This window comes from Vipera ursinii (assembly GCF_947247035.1).
Source record: "Vipera ursinii genome assembly, chromosome: 4".
Classification (NCBI taxonomy): domain Eukaryota; kingdom Metazoa; phylum Chordata; class Lepidosauria; order Squamata; family Viperidae; genus Vipera; species Vipera ursinii.
The window spans coordinates 29707631-29728434 of NC_139514.1; the positions used below are offsets into that span (position 1 = coordinate 29707631).

Here is a 20804-nt window from a genome sequence, read left to right on the forward strand (position 1 = left end):
ACAGATTTGTTATTTTATTGAATATGTTCTTTGTTATAATAAAGAAAATCCAGATTTTGTTTGAACAATTCCATCTTATTTTAATGTTAAATACAATACTTAATATTATGTGTATTTATGTTTATGTGTACAACTCAAAGGTATGCTAAATAGCCCCTAAATAGTTCTATTTTCCCAAAACTATTTTTTTACTTCTCTGTTCCCTGTACACAAGAGATCTATTTTAACTTTTGTCCACTTTTTAAGATTCTTGTCCACTATTGTATTAGTGTTTATCTGTACAGAGTTTATAAACTGAACATAGATATTGAGGTCATTAGCTTCACTGTTCATTCTAAACAGTATGATTTTTGTGAAGCATGCAAAACATCCTAAGCTTGAAATTCCAGCTTGGAATATTTAGAGCTTGAATAAAACATGACTTTCCAAAAAGTTTGCCCTGATTTCTGGAAAACTGTAACGACGTGATTTTAATATTGGCTTTGAAATGGCTTAGATCCCATTTGGAATGTTATTGTTTTAAGAGTCTCATACATTAATTCACTTTTCTTTTCCAGCATAGACAATAAATTAGCTTTGGATAAAACTAGGTTACAGAAGAAGAGAGTTGAGATGAGGAAAACAGTGATCTTTGCCATGAGAAAACCCCAAAACACAATGAACTAAATTAGTCAAAATGTTTAATTCCACTGTAACAATCAAATTAGCCATTATACATGCCTCTCTAATGCCCACTGGCTCTAGGGGCAAACAAACCACCCTTCCCCAATCAGATTGCTTGCAGACATAGCTCCTGGAAGCATTAACAACCAGCATTGAGAACAGATTGGAAAAACTTTAAACAATAAAACATGTTCGGAAAGGAAAACAAACAATAATGCACAGTTATTCTCTTTCCTGCATAGAATAGGTAACTGCTACCTTCAGAAGTCTCTTTGTTTCCTTTTAGAAAGAAACCCAAGACAACTGAAAAACAGAAGTCTGAGGAGAATGAGATTACGCAGACAGGTGCCTTCGTTGCCAAGTCAGGCCTTCCATGCCTGAACTTTGAAGCTATCTCCTCTCTGAGCCCAGATCTCATCCATTCATCCCATTCACTAAGAAACCTGCACATATACACAGGGTCACCTGATTGTAAGTACAATAGTGTCATTGTGGATGACTGAGTGTAACTATTGAGACATGGTCTGAATTGCAGTTTCAACCCACCCTCTCAAAACATTGGAACATGTACCTAATTAGTAGATGAAGTAAAGTTACAAGAAGTAAATTTCTACACTATGGAGCAGATCTAAAAAGAAAAAGTAGCAGTAGCAGAATATTGTGTAAGTGGTAATGTAAGCGGACAAAATTGGATCACTGCATTCTGCACAATTATTAACATATGGAACTGCATTTTCAAAAATTAATGGAAGCAACTGAGGAAGGCCCTATATAACTATAGTAATTCATTCTGCTAGATCACAGGTTGGCAATCCACAGCTCTGGAGTCCTCCTCCACCATTTGCAGAGAGAGAGATGCACTTTCACTTCTCTCTCTCTCTCTCTCTCTCTCTCTCTCTCTCTCTGCTCCTGATTGGCCCAGGCGCTCCGCCCACTAGGAGAAGCACAGCCAGGAAGTCCCTTTTGCAGGCTGGCCCTGCACGTGGTGCACGTGGCCGGGGAGCCGCGCGGGGCAGCCCCAGGATCCCCCCTGGGAGCAGCCCACCAGAGCCTCTGCTGAGCGGGTCAGCCCTCCCACAAGCCGCAGCCCTGAGGGAGCACAGCTCCTGTGATCTCCAGCTGGCACTACCATTGGCCCTGCTGGTCGGGAAGGCGCGGCTGGAGTCCTGGCTGATGGGAAGGCAATCAGCCCGCTCCTTTCCCATCGCCCGCTCTGCCCAGCTGGAATCAGGAAGAGGTAAACAATTAGTCCCCAGTGCTGGGTTTTCCCCGCATGCAGAATCCAGGGCAGGGCTTACATTGGTAGCCTCCCCTTTAGGTGGTGACACATACAGTGCAGAAAAGGGAGGGTCCCAGGCACAGAGCATCTTCCTTCGCTGCCTCCTGGCTTCTAGAGTGCAAGGACTTTGTGCCAAGTTAGACCACAAGGAAACTTGCAAGCTTTGCTCTGTGAGCGAGGTTCCGATCCTCCCTGCTGCTGAGAAGCCACGTGGGCTGCCAACCCTCCATGCCAGGGGCAAGAAACATGGCTACAGTTCCGACTTTCACTGCAGACACATGGAAATCTGCTCTGTAAACCAGTGTTGCCCAACCTTGGCAACTTTAAGACCTGTGGACAATTCCAAGAAGTCCTCAGCCAGCATGGTTTTCATGACCTTTCATGACCCAACTAAGTAACATCAACCATGCTAATGGCTGGCTGCAGAGATGCAGCAAGGGAGAGAGAGAGAGAGAGAGAGAGAGAGAGAGAGAGAGAGAGAGAGAGAATATGAATATGAATATGAATATGAATATATGTGGTTGTCCTTACTGGACTTTTAGTAAAGAATATTTAATGAAATATTTTGATTTTTTTTTAAATTAAGAGATGAGGTATGGGGATAATTATGCTGTATTTAAAGATGGTAGATAAGCTACTAAAATTGTTTTCACCTGTTGGGATGAAGGAGAAAGGGTTTTTTTCCCGTCTTTCTCCTGTCCTTTTCTCTCCCCCCCCCTGCATTTCCCCCCCTATTTTTCTATTTATAGTTTTTATAGTTTGCACCGGCTTTTTATTTCATAAATACAAGGACTCAAATAGACATTGAGTATTTTATTTGAAAGTAGCCTTCGACCCAGCATAAAAATTTGTTTTCTTTAGTTCATTGATTTCATAAATGCAACACACTATAGTTTTTTTTATACATAGCATAAAGGTTAAAAAAAAGGATACATGCAGTGTTTCTTCATTTTAGATGTCAAAAGTGTTTTGTGACTCCGAGTGTTTTCTTTTCTGTGGGAAACGGGTCCAATTGGTTCTTTGAATGTTTAAGGTTGCCGACCCCTGTGATAGATGAATTGTTTGTATGTATATGAAATCTCACTTTCACTGAGGATTGGAGGTGTTGTCATCTTTAAATTGGTTTAAAAATGAACATTTCCAAAAAATAAAGATAGATTAAGGCCAGCTTCCACAATCTTGGGTATTGTTTAAAACTAATAAGAAAATTAGGAATGCAATTGTTTAAAATTTAATTATAGAATGGCAAATTCTATGAGGACTGGTAGTATATGAAAATTCAAGTGATAAACATATATATTTTTAGATAGATGTTTAAAAAATCCTTGATTTCTATTAGAAAATCTTCTGAGATTGACTTTCTGCTGTTTGTGACTCAGAGGAGAGGACCTCTTCTTCTTAGCCTTCTGCTAAGCACTTTGTTGTTATCCAGAAAAAGAAAAAAAAGTTGAAGTTTAATTTAATTTCAGAGCATATGTGTTCTTATTTCTACACTATGTTCTCTAAAATATCTTGAACTGTTAAGATCTCAGCAAGCTATTTCCTATTTTGACTTTTCCCCAATTAATGATAAGTAATCCTTAGCAACATCTCATTAGCCTATTTTCTTTGTGTCCTAATCCATCTTCACTTGGAGTGGAGGTAAAGGAACATTATTCCAAAGTAAGGGGAGAAAGCAGAGAGGGCTGATTGCTGGGCTCCTGATTATTATATAGGCAGATTAAATCTGAGCAGATCTCACAGATATCCATAACCCAATATGCTTGTAAAATATACACCTCAAATTTCATTTGATGCAAATTGCTAGCCATTGAATCTCTAATAGCAGAGACATTATATAGCTAGTGTGGTTCTCGCTATCAGTAAGTAGTTGGCTGTGCTTTACATTGTCTGAAGTTTCCAAATAGTTTTCATAAACAGCCCACACCAGGTGATTTACAGTAGTCCAGACACAAGATAATAAGGATATGAGTGACACATTTATTTAAGTGATAACTTCAGCATCAAGTCCAGTTCTACAAATCTTGGCAGTTTTATTTGTATTGATGGCTAGCATGGAATTCTACCCTTTTTACGAGTACCATATATTTGATAACCACATTATTGAATACCTCATCACAACTTTAATATCTCTTTATTGGCTAATTATTTCAGACGTTCTGATCTTATCACTGTAAAAATAAAGTCAGGACTTTTTTTTTTTGCTATGGTGCACATAGTTTATACATACTTACAATGATTTTCTTTAGATTTTTGTTCCCCATCTACCAGACTTAAAATATTTTAAAATTAAGTTGATAATACTATAGTGTTATTTGTAAATGTGGTTATCCAATTAATCATTTTCACTCAGATAATTTATGAAGGCTTTTTTAAAATTAAAGCTGATTCACTCTTTATTTTGTGGGTTCCAGTTTTATGCTCTTCCATCATGAGAACTGCTTTTTGTACATTATTGCTATTTTCTACTATATGTGCTTTAGTCTTTCAGTTCCTAAGTTTGCTAAATTCAACAGCATTTGAGCAAGAATTATGTCAAAACATTTTGAAAATCAAACTACTCAGTATGTTTCCGATCAATCCATAATTTGTGGATATTTTCAGATAATTCAATTAATGAAACAAAAATTACCTTTACATATAGATCCCTGCATTGGGAAACATTTTAACTAAATGATTCCCCAGATTCTTTCAACCTTTACATTGGGTGTTTCTGTGAAATTCATCTCTGAGCGTTCTGAACTGATTTTTGAGTCAAATGCAGGGCTTGAGGTTTGCCAGTCCAGATTTTTGACCTTATTTCAGTCTTCTAGTTTTACTTTGTAGAGACTGTCCTTGTGCTGCATCAGTGTTGAGAAAACTTATGTGACATAGGTATTCAGAATACCAGTATGTAGTAAAAAGAAACCTTATTTTCATAGTGGATGAAAGTATCATACCTACACATTAATCCAAGTTTGTTCTTTTTTACATCTAGTCCTCATTTTCTGTACTCACAGATTTTAGGGAAATGTAGACTTCAACAGAAAAGTTCATTAGTCTGATTCAGTATATATTTATGTAACACTTGATAATGCTTTGCACCAATTTATGCATATGTTTATTTCAATTCAAATAAAGGCTTATGTGGCTCTAAGGATTTGTAGATCCGTGGTGTAGATCTCAGTGTCTGTGTAAGGAAAGATTTACACAGGTTCCACGGCAAGAATATTTTATGCATAACAGATATGATTTATTATTTTCTGTTTTAAATTATTGTAGTCAAATTAATGGGTTTTTTATTGCAAACTGGCTTGTAACTTCATAATGAGCATCTATGTCTTTGTAGTCAAGAGACTTGGTCTACTTGGGAGGTTCTCTTCCAATCTAACAAAAACTATCAAGTTACCTGCAGGAGGACAAGAAAGTATTAAAATGAATTAGATAGCTGGACTCAGCCATTTTTTTGCTACTATTTAAGTATAACTAGACATTAAAAGTTACAGAGGCAGCTGAAAAAATATATAGGGGAACAAAGTCTGGAACTGAAGACAAAGTTAAATTTTTGTTTCAGTTGCAAAGTCTTTCTACAATCCATGGTGATTTCAATTTATAGATTGCTTTTGGAAATTAAATCTTACATTTTATTTATTTTATTTTAATTCCATTTATATCCCGCCCTTCTCCGAAGACTCAGGGCGGCTTACAAGCTTGTTCTACATAAGTAGAACAAATATTTCTTTTTACATTCAGTATTATTCAGAATAAATGAATCCATTTATCTAATAGTATTTTAGATGCTAACTACAGATCTAATAGTAGAACAGATTCTTTTCCTTTTTTCATCAAATACGTTTTAGATTTAGGATACATGTAGGAGAAAAGACTGGGAGAAAATCCTCTTTGTACGAACCCAAATTTAATTGTATAACATTAAATCTAGCCATATATTCAGAGGAAAATCTGGACTATACATTTAGTTCTACCTCCTGACCACATGTATTCATGGGCCTTGACAGGATCCTCTATATGTGTAGTAGATGGCAAGACTAAGAGTCTATATATGTATATTTTAAAACTGTACAATTGGTACAACCAGGATTTCCATCTGCATAAAAAACATTTTAACAATTTTGATTGTATACATTAGAAGTCCATTTTCATCTTCAGATTTCCTAGGAGCCCAGAAAAAAAAAGATCACCCCACAACTGGTAAATCAAAATTGCCACTTTTCTGAAATCATAGCAAAAATATAAGCATAAGCATTTTTGTTTAATAAAAATTATGCCCTAATGTGGCAATTTTTATGTTTACACAGAAGCCCTTTATAGAAATAAAACTATTTGAAATTTCTCTTTATTTAAAATATTTTAATAAATATACATTGAAATTGGTACACAAATTATTTTTAAAATTTCAAAATAAAATGCTGACAATATTTTTTGTTTTGGAAAATCATAATATTTTATATATAAACACAGTTGCAATAACAACTACAACCTTGAGTAGTTCTGATTAAAATACTTTTGAAAATAATCTTTTAGCATTCAATAATCCTTATTTTTCTCCATTCTGTACAGTTATTTCACAAGAATATTTTGGAAAAGGAAGGATTCTAGGTTACACTTGATGGAAAGTTTGAATCAGTTGATATACAACATAAGGTTATACTTTCTTGTACATTCCAACTTAAAAATAATTATTCAGTAATTAACAGTTTAAAAATTTCAAAATATAAAATGACTAGACCAGTTAATAATAACCATTTTTCTTTGCATAATTCCAGTTGCATAGCAGCAAAGAAATGGTAAAATCTTATTGTTCCTGTCTTTTTATTGTGTTCTAAAATGTACCCTGTAACATTGCATATGTTTGGCTTCCATGCATTCATGTGGCTGTACTTAGACTGCTGTAATCATGTAGGCTACATATGTGGGAAGGTTGCTGTAGAAATCCTACAAACAGCCAATTGTCTGTTATGGAAAAAATACAGATTTCCTGCTGACAGAGAAATGTCTTTTTACCATTTATAAAAGGTTAAAAAGAAGAATGTAATATTGAAAGTGAATAATTCTATCTTCACATCAAAAACAAAAAAAAATGTACACCACAACTGAATGTGTTTGTGACACGTCACACAGTATCTATCTATCTATCTATCTATCTATCTATCTATCTATCTATCTATCTATCTATCTATCTTCAAAGACTGCATTTCTCTACATATTTATTATGCGATAATTTCTAGTAAACTAAAAGGGCCTGACATTTATTTATTTGATTTCTACACTGCTGTAATTATAAGACTCTCAGCAAAACATAAAAAAATTCCCATAAAATATCCATGGCACAACAATAAAGCATCCACAGTAAAAGCAATTTAGAAGTCAGACAAACATTCAATTATAAATTGAAACAATATATGAAAACATTGTCTGATGCATCTTTTCATATTTAAAGTTAAAAGAATTCAACTCTTCTAGAAGATCATCTATTATCAAATCCAACATTCTGAAGGAAAGCTGACTTGGTACAGGAACTGTGACAAGAGATATATACTTTGTCCTGCTCTCATTCCCATAATTCATGGAGGTGGGGAATCACAAGCAATTTTTTTCCATGAGATTTTCATATCAGACGGTTGATTACCGGAAGCAGTCCTGAAAAATCCCAGGCCAAGATATACAGGTAGTCCCCGAGGTATGAGCCTAAAAGAGCCTGCCCATTATGCTCGGAATCGTCAAATGAATCAGACTCAATATTACAAAATTTTAAAATCAAATCTTCCACGCAGCTCCAGGAAAACAAAAACAAACAGTCGTGCCGGCTGCAAAAATCACCAGATCTTGTTTGGCCATGAGACCAGGCACAACCCCCCCCCCAAAAAAAAACCATTTCTCGTAGGCCTCAACAGGCCCAGGCAAGTCACAGAGTTAAAATGGCCACTGCAGCAGCCAAGACTGAATCCCAGTCACATGGCTACAGAGGCCTGTTTTTTATTGCAATTTTGAATTTCTAATGTAAGTACCCTTTCTGAATAACCTCATTTTTGTGAAATCCCTCTAAATAAATGCTCATATCTGGGGGATTACCTATATAGGGCATTACAAGTTAAATCAGCACTTTGAAGAGCCTTCTGGCAGCTTTGAAGATTCACAGTACAGATATAATGCACAGTTAGCACCTAGTTCTGGTTAACTACTACTGCATTTTAAACCAACCTTATGATCTTTAAATGCAATCCCACTCTGCAGTAATTCTAAGAGCTGGTGATGACGAGCTCTTAGGATGAGCTTTTGCTCAAGGTAGGCCTATAACTGATATACCAGATGAAACTGGATAAAGATTTCCTTTCCATAAACTTCACTTTCCAATCAGCAATAGTCATTAGTCCAGGTGAACTGTCAAATTGCAGATCTGCTCCTGAAAGAGAAATATTACTTCTTTGGGAGATAGCAATAGAGCCATCAGAAAACCTTGAGGAGCAAGTAGCAGCTCCATCTTGTTTGCTTTCCGCTTCTTTCTATCCAGGCTGCCTACCCTGCATTAATGTAGAATTGGTTATCCTCAGCATATTGATAATGGTATATCAATAGAGCAGAGTAAGAAAGGGTAATGGAGGCACTTCACTTCTTTTACTGCATGGGATAGCCTTGAATTTTAATTCATACCTGTGTTCTGTCTGTTTGTTTGTAGACTACTCAGAAAACATGTATTCAGTTAAATCTGACCCAAAGTAGACACTGTTAAAAAAATAAAGGTCCTATAGACACCATGAAGAATTTCTCAAGCTTGATGCTTGAGAAATTATTATTAACTATTATTAACTCCTGGAGGTTACCCGTATATACTTGAGTATAAGCCGACTCGAGTATAAGCCGAGACCCCCAATTTCACCCCCAAAAACTGGAAAAAGTTGGTGACTCGAGTATAAGCCGATCCGCCGTTCTGCAAGCCTCCGCCGCCGGCGGAGGCTGGATCTGCACTCTGCAAGCCTCTGCCGCCAGCAGAGGCTCGATCCGCCATTTTGCAAGCCTGAATACACAGGAATACCCTGTGTGGCCGCGGCTCTCGGGGAAGCCCTGGCTGTCCGCTTCCTCGCTCCACGCTGCCATTCGGGGCCTGCGCGTTCCCCGGGCAAATCGCGGCGCCCAGCAGGCGAGGAAACACGCCCGCTCCAGTCGCCCCCCCTTCCCTCAGGAGACGCGAAGCAAGTGACCGCCCGGAGCTTACCGAGGACTTGCGCGCGGCCGAGGCTTCGGTGCTTCCAGGATCGCACGCACCTCTCCCAAGCCGTCGCCGTCCGGAGACCTGCCGAAGTTTGGGGAGGTTTGCGTGCGCACCTCCCCAAACTTCGTCAGGTCTCCGGACGGCGGTGGCTTGGGAGAGGTGCGCGCGATCCCGGAAGCACCAAAGCCTCAGCCGCGCACAAGTCCTCGGTAAGTTTTTTTTGTTGACTGGAGTATAAGCCGAAGTGGAATTTTTCAACCCAAAAAGTGGGCTGAAAAATTCGGCTTATACTCAAGTATATACAGTAATAATGGAAAAGCAGACCATATGTGATTCCTTATATTTGCATAACCAAACAGAAACTAGCTTTCCAGATGTGCAGCCATATAAGTCCACCATACCCCAATGGCAGCTGGCTAATTCTACTGGGAATGTTAGTCCCAAATATATGCAAAGCATCAGGTTAAAAAAAACCTTTTAAATGGAAGTAATCTTTCCTTATAGTTTCTTTCTAACATAGAATGTCAGTTTCTGAAGGGGTACTAGTGAGCTTTTTATCTAGACTCCAGTTTATCAAAATCCAGCATTCAGTCTTAACAAATTTCTGAAACCACAACCTTAACTGTGTTTGGGAATTATAATTACTAGATTCTGTGTAGCTCTGAGTTACATTTCATGCTCACTCATTCAAACTGTACAATTAACTCTTCCATCATTCAGAATTCAGTACCTCCTAGTTCTTTAGCATAAAGAATCTGGCATATTGTGATATTTGTCTTCAATGTGGTATAGTACATGCATATTCCAGACTATTAATAAGTTGTAAAGAATAACAAAAACATTTTACAGACTCTTAAACCCAGGATAAAATCTCTTGTCTTGCTACAGTTCAACAAGAATGGTACATGTGAACAATCAGTGTTAAGTTCAATCTTTCCCTCAGGCTCCTTGCCCATTCATCGCCTGCTTGGATAAGAATAGCCTTTGCATTTTTACACTCTTTCATTTGTGTGCCATTTCTAAATCAACCTGCTTTCCCAACCCTTCTACAGTAGCTTCTCATGTGAGGTCCTTTAAGATTTCTAAATGCGTTGGGCAGAAGAAAGCTGTTTAACAAAGGCTGCTTCAGTTCCACAGAAGCATTTCCCACTGTATTAACTAAAATGAGAGTGGCAGGTCTGGGAACAGAATGAGTCAGATACCTCCACATAAACATGCACACTATTCTGTGATGACAATTGCAATAATAAGAATTTGTATATTGTAATTATAATTTTAAGACTATTGGTTCATTTTCTTGCTATCCAGCAAGGGCTGATTGACAGTTAATTTTGAACATTTTGATCAGAAATAATACCCCTTTCGAACAATGTAAAAACACAGAACCCTTAATGTTTTTTGTGTCTCATTGAGCTGGATTTTTTAGTTTTTAAAAATTTCAGGTGGTATTTTTTTCTTCAAAAAGTGCTTAATCTTTTGACATCTGAGTTTCACTACTATATATAGCTTTCTTACATATTAACCCTGGGTTGGACAAAACGTTCAAAGAGATGCCATGGAAATACATTAATAAACAAAGACCCTTAGTAATACATATATGGCAGCATCAAAAATCCTTGGCTGTCTCAACATGATGTCCATGCAAACCACGTTGTTTCATTGGTGGTCCTTACGTAAGTGATATTTGCATGCACATACATGGCCTGGCAACTTGAGAAAGCTTTTGAAACAGCCTTGTACTTAAAGACAGATGCCTCATTCATGCCAATACTCTTTGCAAAGTGTCTCTTATTCTTTGTTCAATCCACATATATAACAGTAATACATTTCCTATAGCATAAAGTCATCTTGAATCCTAGGTTCAAGCTAATGAAAAATTAAAAACCGGGTTTAATTGATCTTCGGTAGGAACCTATAATCAATTTATTAAACAATCTAGCTAGATTAAAGGATTGTTGAGCTATAATGCTATTTATTTAAAGATATTGAAACCATTTCTTTATTACTAATTACATTGATACGGTATCAAAATGGGAAAGGAACAAAGCATTACTTAAATCAGCATTAAAATTTATTTTAATATTAATAACAAGTAATTTTGTTATTTAGACAATATATAATTACACATTTTTCATTCGGTATACTTGTATTTAAGAGGAGAGAAAAGATAACAAAAATTCTTGTATACATTTTTTAAAGAAATTTGGGATAAGGTGGTTCTTGACATACTTTGAGAGGTAAAGGCCTCCAAACTTAATATTAGTAAGCATATGTTTTTCAATAAGCTAAGACACAAATTCCTGAATTAAAGCATCATCAAATTTACATCTGTTGAGAAGAGAAGGAAATTTATATACTTATTTCAAACACCAATGTATCTTTATGCCTTTTTCTTTGGCAGGTAACAACAGTTGCAGGGGGATGACAGAGCGCATTCACAGCATCAACCTCCACAACTTCAGCAATTCTGTGCTCGAGACCCTTAACGAGCAACGCAACCGTGGCCACTTCTGTGATGTGACAGTTCGCATTCACGGGAGCATGCTGCGTGCCCACCGTTGTGTGTTGGCGGCTGGCAGCCCCTTCTTCCAAGATAAGCTGTTACTGGGCTACAGTGACATTGAAATTCCTTCTGTGGTTTCAGTCCAGTCAGTACAAAAGCTCATTGACTTCATGTACAGTGGAGTATTGCGAGTCTCACAATCGGAGGCCCTGCAAATCCTTACAGCAGCCAGCATCCTGCAGATTAAAACTGTGATTGATGAATGCACACGGATTGTCTCACAGAATGTGGGTGACATCTACCCTTTGATTCAGGATTCTGCACAAGAGACACCACGAGGAACTCCTGAATCAGCCACTTCAGGACAGAGCAGTGATACAGAGTCTGGTTATCTGCAAAATCACTCACAGCACAGTGTGGACAGGATATACTCAGCTTTGTATGCATGTTCTATGCAGAATGGCAGTGGTGAGCGTTCATTCTACAGTGGTGCAGTGGTCAGCCACCATGAAACAGCACTAGGCCTTTCTAGAGACCATCATATGGAAGATCCAAGCTGGATTACAAGGATCCATGAGCGCTCACAGCAGATGGAGCGGTATCTTTCCACCACGCCAGAAACCACACACTGCAGGAAGCAACCACGTCCAGTTCGGATCCAAACTTTAGTGGGCAATATTCACATCAAGCAAGAAATGGAGGATGATTATGACTACTATGGACAGCAGAGAGTGCAAATCCTAGAGCGCAATGAATCTGAAGAATGCACTGAGGATACCGATCAAGCAGAAGGTGCTGAAAGTGAGCCCAAGGGAGAAAGTTTTGATTCTGGAGTCAGTTCCTCCATTGGCACTGAACCTGATTCTGTGGAGCAGCAATTTATGACTGGCCTAGGTCGAGAAGGTCAACAAGAACCTACCCAACCAGAACAAAATGATGTTTCCGCTGAAAGCATTCAGCAGCAGCACACAGATACTAACTCTTCTTCACCAGAAAGAGGAAATGATGTTGAAAGGGATAGCGCACTAATAACTGTTTGTAACAGTACTGAAAAGGGGACTTTACAGCCTATCACTACAACTGTTGCCCAATCATTGCCAAGTACCCAGCTCTACTTACGCCAGACAGAAACCCTCACCAGCAACCTGAGGATGCCATTGACCCTGACCAGCAACACACAGGTCATCGGCACAGCTGGCAATACATATTTGCCTGCACTCTTTACTACACAGTCTGCTGGCAGTGGTCCTAAGCCTTTCCTTTTCAGCCTTCCCCAACCCCTAGGCCAACAGGCACAATTTGTGACAGTGTCCCAGCCTGGGCTTTCAACTTTTACTGCCCAACTGCCAGCCCCACAACCCCTGGCTCCTTCTGTAGGCCACAGCACAGCAGGTGGGCAGGGTGAAAAAAAGCCTTATGAGTGTACCCTCTGCAACAAGACTTTCACAGCCAAACAGAATTATGTCAAGCACATGTTTGTACATACAGGTCAGTATATGGCCACTTGATATATAATCAAAGCTATGAACCCAGATAGAAAAGACATTTAACATTATATTGTTGATCTTGAGAGGCATTTTAAGATGTTCATATTATATAGAAAGCAATGATAAAAAACGGACTCTCTCTGTTTAAGTGTTCTTGTTCAGTGGAACAATATAGTGTTTAAATATTGAGGTGGTTTTTTTCTAATATTTGCTATAATTCGATAGTTTTAATGGTTTACTCTTATTCCATCCTGTGATAGCTAATCTTTGTTTTGAAATACTTTTGGGCTTTCTATATATCCTCCCTTAGTACATTTACAAGACTAAATTTGCCCATTACCTTTTGTTATCCAAGTAGGGTTGCCTTTTTAAAGAAATTTTTATTTTTAGAAATTTCTATTTTTAGAAATATTGCAAACCAGAATTGAATCAAATATTGCAATAGAGTTATGGATGTGCTTATGGTGACAGTAGAAAAAAACATTGTTCTGGATTTTGAAAATGATTCCCAAAGTTACCTAAAATTATATTAACTTTCCACATCAAGGGTCTCCAACCCACAGACCATGGCCCACTAGGAGGCTTTGAACCATTCGGAACTGGGCCACAGAAGTGGCGGGCAAACATGCATGCCCACAGCTCACACAAATGGAGCTATGCGTATGCACGCTCGCTTGCTTGCCGCTTGTGCGGCGCCATCCCCTCTCCCACACCCCACACCAGTCCTCAAAGCCAGAAAGGTTGGAAAACTCTGTTCCACCCCATAGTTTGATGTCACAGAGTGGTTTTTTTATTAACTCTTGAACTGATATTCTCTCATCTGTACATATCCTCCTAATTTTTCATTCAATTTTGAACTTGTGATTTCATTCTTTCACCAACTGTCTAGTTTTTTAATGTGTCCTTATCAAAAATGAGGCCAATCTTACAAAGGGGCTGCAAGTTAGACTAATTAGAGGGCAAAATTAGCACCTTCAGTATTTACTCTTGTGATATCATGGCATCACGAACCATCTCTTTACAGTCCTGAGAGGTCAAACAAATTAAAATATAGACTCTGTTCACAAGAGACTTCCCTATGAAGTACTGTACTTCATTTACTTATACTTTTCTAATTATTCTCAACTGGACAGATTTACAGAAGATACCAATTATTTAAGGATGTATAATGCTTTGTCTTTACTATTTCAAATCAAAACCCCTATTGTGAGTTTGTGAAAGCAAACTGTTATGGAGTTAGTATCTCAATTTTGAATACTTTTTCTTATTATCCCTAACATGCAGCTGGTCTTTTTTTTTTTTACAGCAGTTGCACTATGTCGACACCTTCATTGAACTGTTTACCCCTATCCCAAGATTTATTTCCTCATCAGTCACTGCTAGCTTAGGTCCCATTAGTTTGTATGAATATTTAGGATTTTTTGGCTCCAGTGTTTATAATTTTTACTGGCTCATGTTGAGTATTTGTCGTTTTCATGCCCAATTCCCTAATTATTATTATTATTAATTTAATTTGTATACCGCCCTTCTCCCGAAGGACTCAGGGCGGTGAACAGGGCAATACATAAAAACCAGATACAAAAATTAAAAATTATTAAAAAGTAATTAAACAGTGCCCGTAATAAATTAATACAGATTAAAAGTTAAAATCCATTTATAAAATCCAACCCCGTCCCATCAGGCCAGGCCAGCTTGTTCAAAGAGATGGGTTTTAAGATCGCGCCGGAAGGAGCAGAGATCGGGCGCCATCCGGAGCTCGACCGGAAGATGGTTCCAAAGATCCGGTGCACCCACAGAGAACGCCCTCCCCCTGGGGGCCACCAGTCGGCATTCTTTGACCGGTGGCACCCTGAGGAGGCCCTCTCTGTGGGAGCGTACTGGGCGGATAGTGCTTTATAGTTTTTACTACTCTTTTATAGTTTTTACTATTAGTGTCATCAGCAAACTTGGCTATTCAGCTAGTGATATTTGATTCCAAATCATTTGTAAATATGATAAAAAACATTGGTCCTAGAACAGAATCCTGGGGCACTCTTACTGGTTATATCCTTCCATTATTGTAAAAAATGTCCACTTAGTTCTGTTCTTTGTTTTCTATTCTTTAACCAATTGTTTATCCAGAAGCAGACTCGCCATTTTATTCCATGGCTTTAAAACTTACTGACAAGTCTTTGATCTGCCACTTTATCAAAAGCCTTTTGAAAATGTAATTAGATTAGGTTTGCTGGCTCATCCTTACCCAATGTTTATTCATACTGTGAAAAAAAAACTCTTAATAGTTTTGTTAGACGCGATCTTCCCTTAGTGAAACCATATTGGCTATCCTTGAGCAAAGACTATGTCTCAAATATTTCATATTTTATCTCACCTGGAACAGAAGTTAAATTGACAGGCCCATAATTTCCTGGATTTTTCTTAAAATTGGGAATTATATAGGTAGTCCCTGACATACAACCATTCATTTAGTGACTGTTTGAAGTTGCAGCGGCACTGAAAAAAAGGATGACTAGTTTTCACACTTAGAAACACTGCAGCATCCCCGTGATCATCTAATGAAAATTTGGCACTTAACAACTAGCATGTATGATAGTTGCATTGTCCCTGGCTCATGTGGTCACCATTTGTAACTATTCTAGTTGGCTTCTGACAAAACCAATGAGGGAAGCCAGATTTGCTTAACAATTGCATGATTCACTTAACTGCATGATTCATTTAATAACTGACAAAAACGCTTGTAAAACGGGGCACAATTCACTTAACAACTGTCTCGCTTAGCAGTGGAAATTTTGGGCTCCATTGTGGTTGTAAGTCAAGGAGTACCTTTATTCGGGTCATCAACTACAGAGGCTGAATGTAGAGACAGGTTGCATATGTTACTTAAAAGATCCACTGTCCCAGATTCAAATTCCTTAGTACTCCTTAGGTGAGTGTCATTGGGATCAAATGATTTGTTTTATGTTCAATTTGTCAATAAAGCCCAGTGTTTCTTCCCTTGTCACTATTATATGGTTCAGTTTATCACTGTCCCTCATACAGGAGCAGCAGCTCAAAAATGTGTCTCAACTTTTCCCATATTTATTTATTTATTTATTTATTTATTTATTTATTTATTTATTTATTTATTTATTATTTAAACTTGTATACCGCCCTATTCCCGTAGGACTCAGGGCGGTTTACAGGGGAAAATTAAAAGTACATACATACAAAGTTAAAATCGATTAAAACTAAAATTAAATTAAGTCCCTGAATTTAAACTAAAACCCCATTAATAAATAATTAAAACCCCTCAGTCTGGGTCAGACAGCTCAAAAAGCCAAGTTTTCAAATCCCTGCGAAATGAGCGAAGGTCGGGAGCAGTCCTAAGCTCCGTGGGAAGATGGTTCCAAAGGGCCAGCATGCCCACAGAGAACACCCTTCCCCTGGGGATAACCCGCCGACATTCCTTGACCGGCGGTACCCTAAGAAGGCCCTCCCTGTGGGAGCGCACGGGACGATGGGAAGTTGATGCCGGCAGCAGGTGTTCCCTTAGACGATATGACGATTATGACGATAAAAGGATATAATGTGTTCACTTCTTTGCAATTTATTTTCTTCTTTTAGCACAAATTATAATATCCTTTTGCCTCTAAAAATTAAAATAAAAATTCAAAAACTATTAATCATCTAGAAATACATTAAATTTATTTAGATTATTTTCAGTTTTCAATTGTTTCCCGTTCTCAGATGCTGCCTCGACAAGTCCCTGCAGTTTTCTTGGCAAGTTGTTTTAGAAGTAGTTTTCCATTGTCTCCTTCCTAGGACTAAGAGAAAGTGAGTGGCCCAAGGTCACCCAGTTGATTTTGTACCTGTCAGAACTAGAGCTCACAGCCTCCTGGTTTCTAGCCGGATGCCTTAACCACTACACCAAACTGGCTCTCACTTTAGATATATCTTCCTTAATTTTATTTTTCTTCATAATGTTTTCCTGGAAGTGCAATGTCCACTTTTTTCAGGTCAACTGAGTTTTGATCCATTGGTTGTGACAAGAATTGACATTATTCTCATTTTGAAGTAGTGGCAATTCAACTTTTTATTGTGTGACATAAGTTGACAGCTGTTTAACTCTGATACTTCATTGTGAAAAATTACCAATATACAAGTTCAAAGAATTCTGTGTCAAGACAGGATAAATATGTAGAAAACCACATCATTCCCTTTTTTCTGTTAGATTGATCTGTGTCATTCACACTGATGAAAGTGACATTTATTCTGAAAAAAAGAATGTCAAGCTTTTCAACAACTACTGACAGCATCCTGCATTGCTATATTCTTCATCATGGACTATTTGCATCACACACAAGGAGCTCTGTGCCTGCACTGAAGCTTTTTTAGGAACCTAATATAGCAGAGGTGACTTTGGCAAGAAAAGTCTCTGTAGTGCTTTACCTTTGCTATATTTCCAACAACTCCAGCAATTGCATCATAGGAACTTTCCCTGTATTTTCTTGCTATGTAGCTGCAGACTATTAGTCTCTTTTTATTATTCTCGTGTTTGCTTACAATTGTAATCAAGGTGCACAGACTTGGTCTGCAAGGGAGAACAAAGCAAAGGCATTTGTACTAGTGAGCCCTTCTGTGAGTGGGCTCTGATGGAGCTGTATCTTCACATCAAATCAACAGTGCTTATTACCCTCAGTTGTTTTCCATTCCAGGCCTCCACAGACTATATAACAACTCAGATTTCATTGCAATGCAGCAATAGAATTAAATTAACCTGATCTTTCAAAAGTTCTTACAGAATACCTATTCTCCAACACTATAAAATTATTCCTTCTTATCTGTCTTGTTCAAAAAACAAAAAAAATCTAGGAAGATGTCAGGTTGGATGGGGTGATTATCTTAAATTTATCAAGAAAGAAAGAGAGATTGGAAGAGGGGTTGGTATTAATAGAAATGGCAGAGATTTTAATTCAGTTCAAGCATAAAGGCCTCAACATTGCATATCATGGCTAAAATAATAAATTCATGACTTTATAATAAGAATGGCAATATAAAATTGCCAATTAAATCCCCTATTTTGCATGCCTAGTCTGTCTGTTCTTCATCTGAGGATGCAAAAGCATACAAAACAATTCTTATGGATAGAAAATGTTTTGCCCTCAGTTTAGCATATTTCTTCTTCAATAAATAGCTCAATTCACAAACTCTTAACTTGATTTCCATGATAATTGTGGCAGTGCAAGATAAATCAAGTGCATGGTTCCATGTCATGCAGTATCAGTCACAAAGGAGGGGACAATGCTGTATAAATGAGTATCACTAGCTGCTATTTGGTCCATGCTCTTGGGCTTTGTTAAACTTTACCTACTTGAGGCAAAGAGTTGATGCCCAGTTTGGTAGAACAGTGATGCTGTTAGTTTTGGACTAGGGCATTTCCCCACAACCATCAGATAGGCTTGCTATTCATCATAAGCACAGAGACCACAAGTATAGATTACTTACCAGTGGCCCCCTCTGCATTCACACAACTCACTTCCTTCCCCCTTCTATCCCTCTTCATGAGTATTTTTGATTCTGGGTTTTTCTATAGTTTTAATGGTTTCTAAAATAATTATTAGATAATGACTGTTTTATATTTCTATAGTTTTACTGGATTGTTGTATGCCACCTAAATTCACTTTCCAAACAGAGATGGGCAGCCATATAAATTGGATTAGTAAATAAATAACAGTATACTGTATAACAGAAAAAATATATTATAGCAGAATTCATTGGCATTTTTTCCTAATTAAATGTTATTTTTCTTTCTCTTTCTGTTTCCATTTGTGATCATTGTGCAGGTGAGAAGCCCCACCAGTGCAGCATTTGTTGGCGATCCTTCTCCCTAAAAGATTACCTAATCAAACACATGGTGACTCACACTGGTGTCAGAGCCTACCAATGCAGTATCTGTAATAAGCGTTTTACGCAGAAGAGTTCCCTAAATGTGCATATGCGGCTCCACCGTGGGGAGAAATCTTACGAATGCTACATTTGCAAGAAAAAGTTTTCACACAAGACCCTGCTTGAAAGACACGTGGCTCTACATAGCGCCACAAACGGAACATCTAGCACAACAAGCACTGGGGCAAGGGCACTTCCAGCTGGAGGGATGGCCTGCATAGAGGGAACGACCTACGTTTGCTCTGTCTGCCCAGCTAAGTTTGACCAAATTGAGCATTTCAACGACCACATGAGGCTACATGTTTCAGATGGGTAGATAATATCTATTCTGTTATGAACAACAAAGCCCAAATAGAGAAACAACGAAAAGCTATGGCACTAGATTTTTTTTTCATTTTTCATTTTTAGTTTGTTTATTTTCATTTTTGTACTACATGATGAACTGTTTTTTGCCTGCTGGTACATTACATTTCTGGAAGCTGGATGAATAGTAATTATCTCAGCCTTCCTTTGATGGTGGCCTTAAGGCCAGATAGTGTTTCAGGAGATCTACTGGTTGGATCTCTAGCTACTGGCCTCTAAATACAACCCTTCTTTACTACAAAAAAAAAAACCTTAAAAAAATTGTCACTTATGAAGAGCACTACAAAAACAACAACAAAGAGAAATGTGTTATGAAATCTACAAGGCCTACTGTCGTAAGTACACCGCTTGCAGTGTTTCAGTGGACAGATTTACAATTCTGACTGCTTTGGACTTCACCATATCCAGTTAAAACTGTGGGATAGAAACATAAAAATTGATCAGCAACACACACACAACGGGCCCTATTGGTTTCCACCATTAGTCTTGCTATCATAAAAGGGCTGTGGAAAATGGCAAGGGAGTTTGGGTTGGATGGTGTGGAGTCCCTGCAGGATGGGGAAGGAGAATAATAGATTCCTCTTGTGGATTTGGTTCCATTCCACACATTCAGATTTATAACCCCAACTTCTTTCTCCCCCAGTAACACTAATACCATCTTTCATCGGACTTAGGAACAATAAGTAAGAATGAGGTGAACAAAGGTAGCTTTCCTGCAATTACATGTTGTCTTTGCTGAGCATAAGGCAAACTTGGCCAGTCTGGCACCCTCCAGGTCTGCAACTCCCAGGTTTCTAGATGGGAACTGCAAATGCAACCAATCTGGAAGCAGCAAGATTGAGGAGGGATGACGCAGAGTGGGGACTTTGCAAATGTCAAAGAGAAATAGCAAAAAGAAAAGATCAAGAGTCTTTTTCACCTCCTAATCTAGGTATAAGGAAAGGATTACTTCCTAAAATTTTTAGAGATAAAATAAAAAAGGTTGCGTCAACCCTATCCATGATGAGACAGATAAAGTAAACACGAGTGGAAAAAACACTAAAAAGAGTTCTCAAGATTTTTTTTATTCAGTTTTTTTAAGGAGACTGAAGTGTTTACCAGGTAGAATGAATATATATACACACAGACACACAGTATTTCTGTACAAAAACAGAAGGAAGGAAAATTGTAACTTTTTAAATATAATTTTCTTCTCTTTTTTTGCGTACACTGCCACTAATATCTGCTCAGTTATATAACTGAATGTGTGTATACACACACATTCATACCTTATTGTTAATAAAGACTGTTAAGGTTAGATGTCCTGCTTTCATATAAAAGGGTAAAGATGAGGTGGTCCTATAAGAAAAATATGTGTCACCATATTTTCTGTTGTTT

The 20804-nt window shown here is 37.9% G+C and overlaps 1 protein-coding gene across 1 annotated transcript; it reads left to right on the forward strand.

Moving 5' to 3' along the window:
* The first annotated feature begins 11558 nt into the window (after window positions 1-11558).
* On the forward strand, window positions 11559-20171 carry ZBTB20 (zinc finger and BTB domain containing 20). The gene is made up of 2 exons (XM_083362783.1): window positions 11559-13143; window positions 18962-20171. Exons 1-2 carry the CDS (start codon window positions 11574-11576, stop codon window positions 19378-19380), a joined length of 1989 nt encoding a protein of 662 aa, XP_083218909.1. The 5' UTR covers window positions 11559-11573; the 3' UTR covers window positions 19381-20171.
* Window positions 20172-20804: the final 633 nt, after the last annotated feature.